The sequence below is a fragment of the Carya illinoinensis genome, chromosome 2, assembly GCF_018687715.1.
Source record: "Carya illinoinensis cultivar Pawnee chromosome 2, C.illinoinensisPawnee_v1, whole genome shotgun sequence".
NCBI classification, from domain to species: domain Eukaryota; kingdom Viridiplantae; phylum Streptophyta; class Magnoliopsida; order Fagales; family Juglandaceae; genus Carya; species Carya illinoinensis.
In genome coordinates, this window is record NC_056753.1 from 32,376,524 (window position 1) to 32,390,750 (window position 14,227).

General features: G+C 34.5%; 2 protein-coding genes across 2 annotated transcripts; both read left to right on the forward strand.

Annotated features, from left to right (window-relative positions):
• Positions 1 to 930: 930 nt before the first annotated feature.
• LOC122301001 (profilin) lies at positions 931 to 4,192 on the forward strand. The gene is made up of 3 exons (XM_043112051.1): positions 931 to 1,303; positions 2,243 to 2,380; positions 3,772 to 4,192. The coding sequence occupies exons 1-3, from the start codon at positions 1,181 to 1,183 to the stop codon at positions 3,904 to 3,906; spliced, it is 396 nt and encodes a 131-aa protein (XP_042967985.1). The 5' UTR covers positions 931 to 1,180; the 3' UTR covers positions 3,907 to 4,192.
• A 1,815-nt stretch (positions 4,193 to 6,007) lies between these two features.
• On the forward strand, positions 6,008 to 7,425 carry LOC122301002. The gene is made up of 2 exons (XM_043112052.1): positions 6,008 to 6,590; positions 6,866 to 7,425. Exons 1-2 carry the CDS (start codon positions 6,364 to 6,366, stop codon positions 7,152 to 7,154), a joined length of 516 nt encoding a protein of 171 aa, XP_042967986.1. The 5' UTR covers positions 6,008 to 6,363; the 3' UTR covers positions 7,155 to 7,425.
• The last annotated feature ends 6,802 nt before the right edge of the window (positions 7,426 to 14,227 follow it).

A 14,227-nucleotide genomic window follows, 5' to 3' on the forward strand; every position in this document is an offset into this window, starting at 1 on the left:
CTTGAAAAAGATTCTTTTCAATACGACGCTAAGATGCATTGAATTAGATCTCCCTTTCGATAAAAGAAGTTTTACAAGTTGAGATTGGACGCCTCGTAGAAATTTCTCTATCCTGGACGGGGCAGTTCGGCCCCACAGCCCACTTTAATCCCATCCCATATTAAAGGCCCGCCCTACCAACTAAAATGACCCACATCCCAACTTGACCCAACAACCTTTATCCTACTCCATACCAGAAGCCCATAACCTAATTTCCTTCTCAACCATCACAATTCACAACCCCTTACCAAACTAGCAGACCCTCCGCTAAAACCACCACTCCCCATCACGTCCTTACCAACACGAAAAAGAAGAAAGCAACCACCAGGAAAAGATAAATAATATTCGCTCAAAATATTTTCTTATTTTATTAATATTGAACACTGTAAAATAGTTCGCCCGATAAAAATTTTCAAAATTATTGTCAGAGGATCTTTGCTTTTTTAAAAGAAGAAAACGACCAAACAAACACCTCATATGATCTGTTATAAGCTAATAAAAAATTAAACAAAAGTTGGCCAACCCATTTCTTTTTTCTTTTTCCCTTTCTATTGAATTATCGTTGTCATTACTCATGTAGGACCCTAAGCAAACACCAAAATCAAAAGAGCAACTCTGTCTAGAAGTCTCTTAAAATACATTACATTAATTAAAAATAATAAAATTAAGGATGAAAATAGCATTTCTGAAAAGAGAAAGCAATTGCATGAGTTCGATACGACGTCGCATGAGGATCATCCTCACTCAACTCCCGTAAGATCTAGTTTACAACTTTACACAGCGGAAAGAACAAGGTAATGAAAGCTACCACGTGTCTACTCGTACGGTCCGAGTTGTTACACATAAGCCACTCTCCACCTCCTCTCCTCTCCTCCCCCCGGTCCTTCCTTTTCCGAACGTGAACGGCACTCATTCAATCGTGTCTGAAATGTACGGCTCAGAGCACATCATCGAATCCTATTATAACGGTCCTGCCAACGGGCCCCAACACAATCCCTCTCCCGGCCACTATATATACCTCTCTTCTTTGAACCAGAATTTTTCATAGAGACGAATTCATATTATATCTGGATTGGATTGGGAAGAAAGTTTGGAAAGGTCAGGAAAAAAATATTTTTTAGAATAAGCGAAGAAAATCAAGATGTCGTGGCAAACATACGTTGATGAGCACCTGATGTGCGAGATCGACGGCCAGCATCTCACCGCCGCGGCCATCGTCGGCCACGATGGCAGTGTTTGGGCACAGAGCTCCAACTTCGCTCAGGTCCTCTATCCTTCTTGACTCCGTCTTAGATCTAGTTGTTTAGTTATTCGGTTTTCTTCTGCTAGATACTTTTCTGGTTGTTATTTTTATTATTTTCTTTAGCATGTCTGATTGATCTGTGCGGAGGATCGGTCCATTTGGCTCTCCCTGGAAAACTCTCTTCACGGAAATGTTCTATTCCGAGTCAAATACAGCCTTTCTTCTTCTTTTCGTTTCAAATGTTGTTTGATCCGTTCAATTTCTGATTATTTTTAAAGGATCCGTTGTTCAATGTGATATTCATATGATTTGAGTGCCATTATATAACTTCCTGCTGACTTTTTGGTTTTTGATTCAGATATTTCTGTGAAATTCGTTTGAGCTCCGTTTGGTTTCGGAGAATACTTAGAACGGAGAAGAAATTATTAGAGTTTCTGATAAATCATTTATTATTTTTTCATATTCTTCTGATAAATGAATAGATCGTCTTGACCAGGATAACCGCTGTATTAAGCTTAGTTGCATCGATGAACGCACTTGAATTATTGATACAGTTTGATGATTATCTTGCTTTGACATGAGAATAATAGGTTCGCTATTTAATGGCAGTGATTTGGTTTCTACTAATTATTAAAGGGAGAAGCAGTAGCCAATCCACCAAAACATTTTTTTCCCTAGATTCTCTATATGAATTGGATAACGACATTGGTTTACTGAGATCGATTTATGAGTCAAAATCTCATGCTGATTTGTAACATTTAAGCTTTCATGTTTTTATTGCCACATCAATTTCTTCGAGTAACTTTATGCATGATAGGGCTCTTGAACAGAGGCTGATTTTGCTGTCTGCATCTCAAAAACACTTTCAACTTTGAGATATACTTTTCTTTTCTGTTATTTGATATGCAAGATGTAATGGGGACCAGTGATAGTGATGTTAGTTTGCCGGTTTATATGCAGTTCAAGCCTGAAGAGATTGCAGCGATCATGAAAGATTTTGATGAACCCGGCTCTCTTGCCCCAACTGGGTTACACCTCGGAGGCATAAAGTACATGGTCATCCAGGGAGAGCCGGGAGCTGTTATTCGTGGAAAAAAGGTGTTTTAAACTCTTCAATCCTCATTTCATTCTGTCTAATAAATTGTTAATGGTTCACGAATCTTGATGGTAATGTTTATTTCTTATGTTGATCTGAGGTAGTAGGTCTTAATCATGATGGTATCATGGTAGTACACATTTTTTTCTTTACCGAAAAAAAACTGTATTAGGATCTCTTTCTTATAGCTTTGGGATTGGGCCTTTATAGTGTTCTCATACCTGTTGATGGTCTAGATTTCTACCTTTGCCCTGATATTAGTCGCTCTTTTAGTATATACTAGCTGTTCTTTTTTAGTATATGCTAGCTGCTCTTTTTTATGTGGTTGATGCCATAATAATTCTTATATGTACGTTGTCATGATTACTGGGTCTCGGCTAGCCATAGCTGTTCACCTTTTGACTTCCAAATTCTTAAATGAGAAACCCAACACCCTTAATTTTACTGAATGATGCAGTCAACAGCTTTATCTTTTCTCATTTAAAGGTTCATTATGGACCTTGTACCTGGCTAGCCTTTGAAAGATAAATAAAAGATCTTAAGCGTCTCATGTGTAGGACCGCATACAATAATCCTCTGTTATCTTTGCTTGCAATCTTCTAGTCCCCATCTGTGACGCCTCTTGTGTGCTGTGCTCAGACAAGGAAACCAACCCATGCAAATCAAATTCCCTTTACTTTTACTTTTACAAAGCTTATCACAAGTTTTTTCAAGAAATGAGCTGCCATTGTGCATTATTGGATCTAGAATCACGTCCTGACTGCCTTTTCATTTTCCCTTAGGACATGATTGCCTTCCCATCTTCCCTTCTGATGAAATTTGCTTAATCAGTCTAAAAGGTGGCCTGGTCCATTCACTAGTGGCTATCAAACCCCACATCTTCCACAAATTGGGCTCCTATTAAACAATGCAAGTTTCTAATGATACTGGGGAAAGTCGCAGAATAAAATCTTTATTATGATGGGCGAAAAAGTTGAGAATACAGAATTAACCTGGACTTTGTAAATATTGAAGTAAGGTTCTTGTGATATACTCATATTGCGGCTAGTTCAAAGTATGAATTTTCATATTTAGTTGAGGGAGTTCGCCTGGTAATTACACCTTTTGTATTGGTTCATGCCATAGAATTCGATTGTGGCGGTAGAACAAATCTCTATTATCGGTATTTCTTGCATGAGCACTGCTACTTATAAGCTGGTGTTTGAGCACACCACTTGACTGTGGCACATATTACAGCTTAAAACATATAATAAAATATGAACACCAATACCTTTTTATACTATCTGATGTAGGAGGCATCCATATAAGTGGCGTGTTGAATGTGTCCATAAGTGAACTTGCAAATAATTTATTCCTTTTTTTTATTATTATTGATTTGCCTCGCATGTTGCAGGGTGCTGGTGGCATCACGGTGAAGAAAACCAGCCAAGCCTTGATTTTTGGTATATACGACGAACCTCTGACTCCTGGACAGTGTAACATGATTGTTGAGAGGTTGGGGGATTATCTGGTTGATCAGGGCCTTTAGGTCGCAATATCATGGTTTTCATATTGTGATATTTGGTTTGGGCTTGCATCTCCTTACTTGAGAGTCATTCATGGACTGGCAGTGGCTCAATTGTTGCTGAGAATAACCGCGTGAGGACAGAAACAGTAAATTTTGGTGTTTTTTTTTTTTTTTGTTTCTATTTTTGTTTCGTAATTTATGTGTATCCCCTTCTGTTTTGGGTCCTATTGAGTCTACCTTTACAAGGTATTGAAAATTGAAATATCCTTTGATTTATTCTATTTGATTATATGATTTAATTTGATGATATGTGTATCCCTTCGATCCCGTTTAATTTGTACTTCAGCTTGTGATGAAAGGTTTCAGAAGTGGTATGCTTTAATGGGACAGCAATGAGGATTGGCATAGTCCAGTGAGTGCAAAAATGTAAATCCAATAACTACCGATATTGATCCTAGAATGGATGAATTATAATTTATCAGAAATCAAAACTAGTCTCTTTCATACTTCTGACTTTTCACGAAGTGTTAAATGCAAGAAAAACACATCTATAAAAAAAGTTTGAGAGTTAGGATATAAAATCACGATATCGTTCATAAGATAAGAAGAAAAATACCATTAAGTTTTCAATACCCAGTGTTTCATTCAGTAATGATGGTGAATGGGTTAAATATCAAAATTGTCGGTGCCGATATAAGATGGGATGGCGAGGGCTACCTAACTCTCTAAATCTAAACCTTCAATCCCCGAGTCGATCAACACCGGGTCAAGTCCTTCCAACCTCTATAATTACATCTTGTGTAACTTCTTAAAGACTCAACTATATATATAATATTTTTAAAGAGTCGTGCTAGCCCGACAAATTCTCCCAAGAAGGCAATGCTTTTTTTTTTTCACGCATCTTTTTTTTATATCCTTAAATATTTTTTTAAAAAATTACAACATTATTAAAATATATTTGTAAGTAAAAAAATAAAAGTGTCGGTAGATGCTCTCATTACCCAATCTTAGTAAACCAAGCATTTCTCATTTTTAAGAACACTTATAGGCAGTCAGTTATTTACAATAAAAATATTATTTTTTATTAAAAATGAATTAATTTTCATTATAAATAGTCATTTTCGTTACAAATATTTATTTATTTTTTTAACTAAAATTACGACCAATCACCACATCTTACAGTAAACCCTACAGTACCCATCATCATGTATGTATATATATATTCAAAGCTTATCTTTATCTTAAAGTAAGTAACAAGATAAGTTTCCCCCACTGGAAATCGAATTGATTCCAAAAGAGTACTAGATCGATAATGGAAAGATCTAGGTTTTTCTTTTCTTTTTCTAATCGGTAGATCAATTAGTTTTCGTACGTAGAACATGATTAGTCTGATGAACTCATGAACTGACTTATTTATTAATTTCTTAGAAAAAAATACTAATTGTCGGTTCAAATTTGACTAACGTATCTTGTCTCCTAAGATCCTTGCAAAGGCAACCCAATATGGCAATTCCTCCTAGTCTGCTAAGATCATATCCTGATAATGCATGCCACTAAATCTAGAAGAACTATTTAATTTGTCAAAAAACAAACAAAAAAAATTGACATGAAAATGACGTACGCCCACAGTACTAATACAGATAATATTATATAGGGTATAGATGATGGCTTCAACGCCATAGACCTTATCCTGATCTTTTGTCCAAGTACAATCAAAAACACAATGGGCAACGTCAATCTGGAACCTAAACCAGAAGATATCAGATAATGTCGAATATTCTTAAGATAAGGCTATGAATAATGCGGAAAGAAGAAGAACAAAATACAAACTACATGTTTATTTATATAATGAAATTGAGGATATCTTGCTATTCCAACATCCAAGTGCATTGATTTTGCATGGCCTGGTCCTCCCCATCCGACACGGCTGCATGGTGCTGATCATTATGATTCGATCTCTTTCTTTATTTATTTATTTTTTTGATACTTTTCTTTATCTTTCGTAAGCACCCTCTCTTTCTCTCTCTCCTTTTCTTTTTCCAATTTCGACCAAGTTCATTTATTGTGTTTTTTATGTTTTCCAATTGTGGGCGGCGGCCCGTCACCATCGCTGAACATATCCCCATACATGTGGTGCTGCTTCACCTTAAATTTACGGAATTTGTATGCACTAGGTGTCAAGGCTTTAAATTTCCTAAAAAGCAACCCAACCAATAAACGTTTATTAGTAATTCAGACATGAGTTGCGATCTATATATTTGTGTGTATGGTTCCCAAGAAGTCTCCCCCCAAGCTCAGGCGTGCAAGATACATGTAAAGGGCTTATCTTTTGAAACCATATATATTCACAAGCATCTTCTAAGACCTATGTATTTCTATCGTGTGTGAAGGTGAAATCCAAATGCTTTAGGGTCTAAACACGCCATACAATATTGATCAGCAAGCCGCGCGCAGCTAGAGATCATTGAGTGGTAAGTGATGATCATGGAACGTCATGATAATGGTGATGAAAATAATGATGAAAATAATGGCGAATTATCTGCATCCTCCCTTGAAGACTCGAGAGCTTCGAGTGAAGGATCAACATCATCATCCTCAGACATGGTGGACGATGCATCTTCACCAAATTCATTTTCTTTTTCATCCGCACATGCCAGTGGACCTCTGTTTGAATTGTCGGAGCTCATGGCCCAACTACCCATCAAGTAAGTATGGCTTCAACAACTCCAAGAAAAGTAAAAGCTAGATCTTTTTTGGATTGGCATGAATGCTTACTGAGATTTCTATGCATCTGTTCATCAAAATAGCTGATCGCTAGGATTTTGTAATAAAAAAATAAATGGATTTTTATGTTACCAAGCTAGACTTCCACAGGTAGCAGCCACTTTTTCCAGAAACCAAACAATATTTGCATACATTCTTAAAGGCTGAAGCATGAAACAAAGCCTCTTTCTAAACATTTGAGTCTGTATATATGCAGGAGAGGACTTTCCAGGTACTTTGAAGGCAAGTCTCAGTCTTTTACATCTCTTTCAAGGGTGATGAGCATAGAAGACCTAGCAAAGAAGGAAACTCCTTATAGAAGAAAAATGAAGCCGTGCAAGAGCTACGGGGGTGGCTTGGATAACCACAAACCATACACTACCCTTCCCAAGGCAACCATTTCTAAGAAGGCGTCTAGATCAGGCTCTTTGTCTTTTCCAAGTAGAAGAGGAAGTTTCTTGTCTATCAGTAGGCCCCCTCCAATCCCTGTTCAGAAGAACTTTTGATCTGTAATGAAACCTATTAAAAGCATGATCTGGCCGGAGAAATACAATGTTTTAACTCGAGGTTATATATTTAGGGTAAGGAGCAGATCATGTATTCAGAAAATTAGCTCCAGTCCTCATGTACAAAAAATAATTTTTTTTTTTTTTTTTTTGGCGATATGTACAAAAAATAATTAATGAGTGCCTTTGGCGCGGCTGTAATTTTTATTTTTATTTTTTGTAAGCGTATGCTAGTTAGTTTTCAGCTATATGATAATTCATTCAAAGTGAACCCAGGCTTACAAATGCACAACCAAAATTGAGCCACCCTAATAGCAAGGCTCTTGAGTTGCAGCAACGACGATTGATTCGGAGCATTCATAATAAGTTTCAATTGAATATCGCGAAAAATATAGATTATATTGTTGAACCCAAAATTTCAAGTTTTGTGTAATTATATATTTACACATGGATTTTGATGATAACAAATGAATTCAAAGAATAAAGAAATCTCAAGCTCAAGTTATCTACACAATGGAGTCAAGCACATCAAGGAAACAAGCATGAGTAAGAAGAGAACAAGTTCACATTAAAATTATAGAGTAATATTGTAAATCTCTTCAAAATTCGAAATTAGGATTAATGCTCAAAATTAATATTTTATCATAAAGCATTAAAATACATTTTCCACATGTGCATGAATTTTTTTGAAAATTAAATTTGAAAATTTTGAAAGATGATTGATTGTCATCTTTTGCATGTGCATGCCTTGATTAAAGGGTTGAACTTTGAAAATATTAAAGATGATTGATTGTCATCTTTCACATGTGCATGTTTTATTTGAATATTTTCAAAAGTGATTGATGCTTTTTTAGACTTATACAAAAGGTAGATGATTTTGTTTGAAAAATTTGAAAAGTAAAGTGTGCTCATTTTGTCATATGCAAAAAGTAAAAGATTAGGTTTGAATTTTTTGAAAAGGAAAATGTGCTCATTTTGTCATATGCCAAAAGTAAAAGATTAGGTTTGATTTTTTTTGAAAAAGTGAATGATGTTGTCTTTGACAATTGAAAAAGAAGAACCTTTTATTTGAATTTTTTGAAAAAAAGTGAATGATGTTGTCTTTGACATGTGAATCTTTTTAAATTTGAATATGAAGTCTCATATGCCTATAAATAGATCATTTGAGAGCTTCACATTTACAACACCAAGAGCATACAACATTCATTCAAAGCTTTCATTCTCTCTTCTCTAAGCATTGAGCCTTAATCTTTGTTCATTTTGAGAGATATAGTTTGCGCTGTATTGTTCTTATTTCACTCATTAAGGAGTGTTTTCTGATAACCTACCCACTATCAGCTTTTGTATCAGAAAAAAGGTGTGTATAACCCTTGTGTGTGTAAAAAGTATTCTACACGGGGAATAGTTGAATCACCACGTGTAAGGTGATTGCAAGTGTAGAGGGTGTTCTACACCGATCCTTTGTAGCGGTGTTGTTCAAAGGTGTAATAGGTTTCTATCTCCACCTGAAAGAGGTGAATAGTAAATTTGGGAATCCTCAAGGAGTAGATTGAGGCGAGGACATAGGCAGTGGGGCCGAACCTCGTTAACATACTGAGTTTGCTTCTCTCTTACCCTTACTCTTTATATTTATTGTTATTTCATATTTTGTTTATATTTTATATTATATATTTGATTTATAATTGTTATTTTTTTAATACAACTCAATTCACCCCCCCTCTTGTGTTAGTCATCTGGGCAACAATTGGTATCAGAGCTAAGAGCTCTATTATAAGATTAACTATCTTTTGAGTTAAGATCTTATGGCTAACATTGCAGCTTCATTTGGTGAAGGTCAATCTAGCAGTCGGCCTCCACTCTTTTGTGGAGATAATTACTCATTCTGAAAAGTTAGAATGAGAATATTTTTTCAAGCTCAAGGTAGAGAAATCTGGAAATGTATTGTAAATGGATCTTATATTCCAACAAAAGTGGTTGATGGAGTAAAGGTCAAAAAGGAAGAAGAAGAGTTTGATCGTGAAGACGATAGACTTTATACTTTAAATTTAACTGCTATGAATTTATTATATAATGCTCTTAATGGAAATGAGTTTAATAGAATAATGAATTGTGCTACGGCAAAGGAAATTTGAGATAACTTGGAAGTAACTTATGAAAGAACTTCGCAAGTAAAGGAATCAAAAATTTATATTCTTACTTATGAATATGAAATGTTTAAGATGAATGATGATGAATCTATTTCTAGTATGCACACTCGTTTTACTAACATCATAAACAGTTTAACAGCTCTTGGCAAAGTTTATTCCAAGGTGGAGATAGTAAGAAAAATTCTCAACTCTTTACCAAAACGTTGGGAATCAAAAGTTACAGCGATTCTTGAAGCTAGAGACCTCAAGAAGCTCGAAGTCAATGAACTCATCGGGTCACTTATCACCCACGAGTACACATTGAAAAGAGGAGAAGAAGAAGGAAAGCCAAAGAAGAGCTTAGCACTTAAAGCTGTTCCTCATGAAAGTGAAAGTGATGAAGATGAGGAAAATGACGATAAAGATGAAGAAGTTGCGATGATAACAAGAAGAATTCAGAGGTTCTTAAAGAAAAATAGAACTCCTCCGAGGAAATCTTTCAAAAAGTTTTCCAAGAAAGATTCAGGTAAAAACGACACTTTAATTTGTTATAAATGCAATAAACATGGTCATATCAAGCCAGATTGTCCTCTGCTAAAGAAAGATCGAAACAAGGGCAAGAAAGCAATGAAAGCTACATGGGATGATGATTCAAGCAGCTCAGATAGTGAAGCAAGCAATGAAGAATAAGCAAATCTTTGTCTTATGGCTAAAGATGACATTGAGGTAACAAATCTTGATAATATTGAAAATCCTTCATATGAAGAATTGCAAAATGTTTTAGAAGAGATTTATGAGGAATTTGAAAAATTGGGTATCAAGTATACTGCTTTGAAAAAGAAAAATTCTTCTTTAACAAACGAAATTGAAATTTTAAGAAAAGAAAGTATCATTTTGAAAGATGAAAATCTTGAATTGAATAAGAAGAAAACCGATTTAGAAAATATTGTTGAAAACTTTACGAATGGAAAAAGAAATTTTGAAAAACTTCTTGGTAGTCAAAGATGTGTTTTTGTCAAGGCAGGTTTGGGATATATGCCAAAACAAAAATACAAACCTTATAAAAATTTCTTTGATAATCATTCTACCTCAAAGACTAATATTCAAAATTCTTTTCATAAAAATAATTTTGTCAAAAAAGGATATTATTATAATCATTTAAGTTTTTCATATATGTCACATGCTATTTGTAATTTTTGTAATAGAAATAGTCATAATTATCATACTTGTCCTATTAGAAGAAATCATACAATGACTATTAGGGCCATATGGGTACCTAAAAATCTTGTTTCTTCTAATACTAATAAATAAAGGACCCAAAGAACTTGGGTACCAAGAAAAATCATTTTAATTGTTTTTATAGGAATGCATGAAATCATCCACAAGCAAAAATAAGTAGTTTTTAGATAGTGGATGTTCAAGACACATGACGGGAGACAAGACTAAGTTCTTTGATCTTAGATCTAAAGAAGAAGGACACGTGACATTTGGAGACAATTCGAAAGGGAAGATCGTGGGAATAGGTAAAATTGGTAATGAATCTTCTCTCATAATTGAAGATGTTCTACTTGTTGAAGGTTTAAAACATAATCTTTTGAACATAAGTCAATTATGTGATAGAGGATTTACAGTTACTTTTAAAATGGATAAATGCATTATTTTGAATGATCATGATTGTAATATTTGTTTTATTGCTTTTAGAAACAATAATATTTATACAATTGATTTTGAAGAAATTACCTCACAAGATGCTATTTGCTTGTCAGCTCAAAATGAAACTAGTTGGTTATGGCATAGAAGATTAGGTCATGCCAACATGGAACTTATTTCCAAACTTTCAAAAAATGATCTTATGAGAGGTTTACCAAAAACATATTTTCTTAAAGACAAAATTTGTGATGCATGTCAATTTGGTAAACAAACAAAAATTTCTTTTAAAACTAAGAAACATATTTCTACTACTAGACCATTTCAACTGATACACATGGATCTTTTTGGGCCAAATAGAGTTGCAAGTCTAGGAGGAAAATATTATGCATTTGTTATTGTTGATGATTTCTCTAGATATACTTGGGTCATCTTTCTTGCTCATAAAGATGAGGCACATAATGTCTTTACCAAGTTATGCAAGAGAATTCAAAATGAAAAGGGCTATACTATTTCAAGTATCCGAAGTGATAGGGGAAAAGAGTTTGTTAATAAAAATATTGAAACATTTTGTGATGAAAACGGTTTTGTACATAATTTTTCTGCTCCTCGAACTCCTCAACAAAATGGGGTAGTAGAGAGAAAAAATAAATCTCTTCAAGAAATGACAAGAACAATGCTCAATGAGAATAACTTGCCTAGTTATTTTTGGGCCGAAGCGGTAAGTACTGCATGTTATGTTATAAATAGAGTTATGCTAAGGTCTAAGTTAGATAAAACCCCCTATGAGCTTTGGAATGAGAAAAAGCCCAACATTGGTTACTTTCATGTATTTGGATGCAAATGTTTTATTTTGAATGACAGGGATAATTTAGGCAAGTTTGATGCAAAATCTGATGAAGGTATCTTTCTTGGGTATTCTACTAATAGTAAAGCTTATAGAGTATTCAACAAAAAGACTTTGACTGTACAAGAATCTATGCATGTAGTATTTGATGAATCTAATTCTCCACTCTCCAAGAAATCTATTGATGAAGAAACAGAAGGTATAAATAACACAGAAAGTCTCAATCTCAACAAAGAGAAAACAATAGAGGAAGTTCAATATGGAGCCATCAGGAAAGATCATCAAAATTTAATACAAGATGCAACCAAACAGTGGAAATTTGTGAAAGATCATCCAGTGGAACAAATTTTGGGAGAACCTTCACAAGGTGTACTCGATCATCTCTTAGAAATATTTACAATCATACTGCTTTTCTATCTCAAATTGAACCCAAAAATATTGATGACGCACTTCTTGATGAATCTTGGATTCTAGCTATGCAAGAAGAGTTGAATCAATTTGAAAGAAATGATGTTTGGACACTTGTTCCTAGACCCAAAAATCATACTATTATTGAAACAAAATGGGTTTTTAGAAATAAGAAAGATGAGTCCGGAGTCATTACTAGAAATAAGGCTCGACTTGTAGCCCAAGGTTTTAATCAAGAAGAAGGAATCGATTATGATGAGACATATGCACCTGTCGCAAGATTAGAAGCTATTCGAATGCTACTTGCATATGCTTGTTATAAAGATTTCAAACTTTTTCAAATGGATGTTAAAAGTGCTTTCTTAAATGGTTTTATAAATGAAGAGGTATATGTTGAGCAACCTCCAAGTTTTGAAAATCATATTTCCCAAAATCATGTTTTCAAACTCACAAAAGCATTATATGGACTTAAACAAGCTCCTAGAGCTTGGTACGAGAGACTCAGTGGTTTCTTGATTGAAAAAGGTTTTTCAAGAGGAAAAATCGACACAACTCTTTTCATTAAATATGAAAATGATGATATTCTTTTGATTCAGATTTATGTTGATGATATAATATTCGATGTTACTAATGAAAATATGTGTCAAGTTTTTGCTAAGACTATGCAGGAAGAATTTGAGATGAGCATGATGGGTGAACTTACATTCTTTCCCGGATTGCAAATTAAGCAAGCAAAAAGTGAAACATTCATCAATCAATCAAAATATATTAAGGAATTACTGAAAAAGTTTGGGATAGAAAATGTTAAGGAAATTGGAACACCAATGAGCCCATCAACTAAACTTGATAAAGATGAATCCGGTAAGCCAGTTGACTCGAAGATATATCGAGGTATGATTGGTAGCTTATTATATTTAACAGCCAGTAGACCAGATATTATGTTTAGTGTGTGCTTATGTGCACGCTTTCAATCATCTCCAAAAAAATCACATTTAATTGCAGTTAAGCGCATTCTTAGATATCTTAGTGGTACAATTAACCTAGGGTTATGGTACCCTAAGCACACATCTTTCGATCTAATCAGCTACACAGATGCAGATTATGCTGGCTGTAAAATAGATCAAAAAAGCACTAGTGGAGCATGCCATTTCTTAGGTCATGCATTAGTTTCCTGGTTCAGTAAAAAATAAAATTCTGTTGCACTATCTACTGCTGAGGCAGAATATGTTGCTGCGGGTAGTTGTTGTGCTCAAGTTCTCTACATGAAGCAACAACTTAAAGATTTTAAACTCAAGTATAATCACATTCCAATCAAATGTGATAATACAAGTGCTATAAATCTTTCAAAGAACCCAATACAACATTCTAGAACTAAGCATATTGAAATAAGATATCATTTTCTTCGAGATCATGTGCAGAAAGGCGATATAGTACTAGAATTCACAAACACACACGATCAGTTAGCAGATATTTTCACAAAGCCTTTACCAGAAGATAGATTATGTATGATCAGAAGAGAAATAGGTATGATGCATGCTATGAATATCTCTTAAAAGATAGACTAGAGTCAATAAAAATAGAGATAGATTTTTTAAATACTTTTACATAAACTTGAGATTCTTAGCCTCATGTTTGAGACGCTCATTCTCTTCATACAATATCATGTCATTCTTATCCATGGGAACCGGCAAGCGGAATGAAGAATCTAATAAAGATTTCAACTATTTATTCTTCTGCCGAATGATTCCTTCCCTTGTATGAGACTCTTGAACAATTCGTTGAAGAACAACAATTTGTTCTTTGAGCCTTTCAACTTCATGATTTTTGGCTTGTAGCCGCTGAGAAAAAGCAACAATAGAGGAAGAGTAGCGAGTCCCAAGACTCACAAAGTCATAAATAGCATCAGAATCTGACTTATTAGTCAGATTATTATTTTCTTGCTGCAACATGGCACCAATGGTAGCTGCAGAAAGGACAGGAGGTTGAGATGCAGAATGCCTCATGGATGGATCTAGAGAAATGTTATAAGAATGAGCCATTGAGAA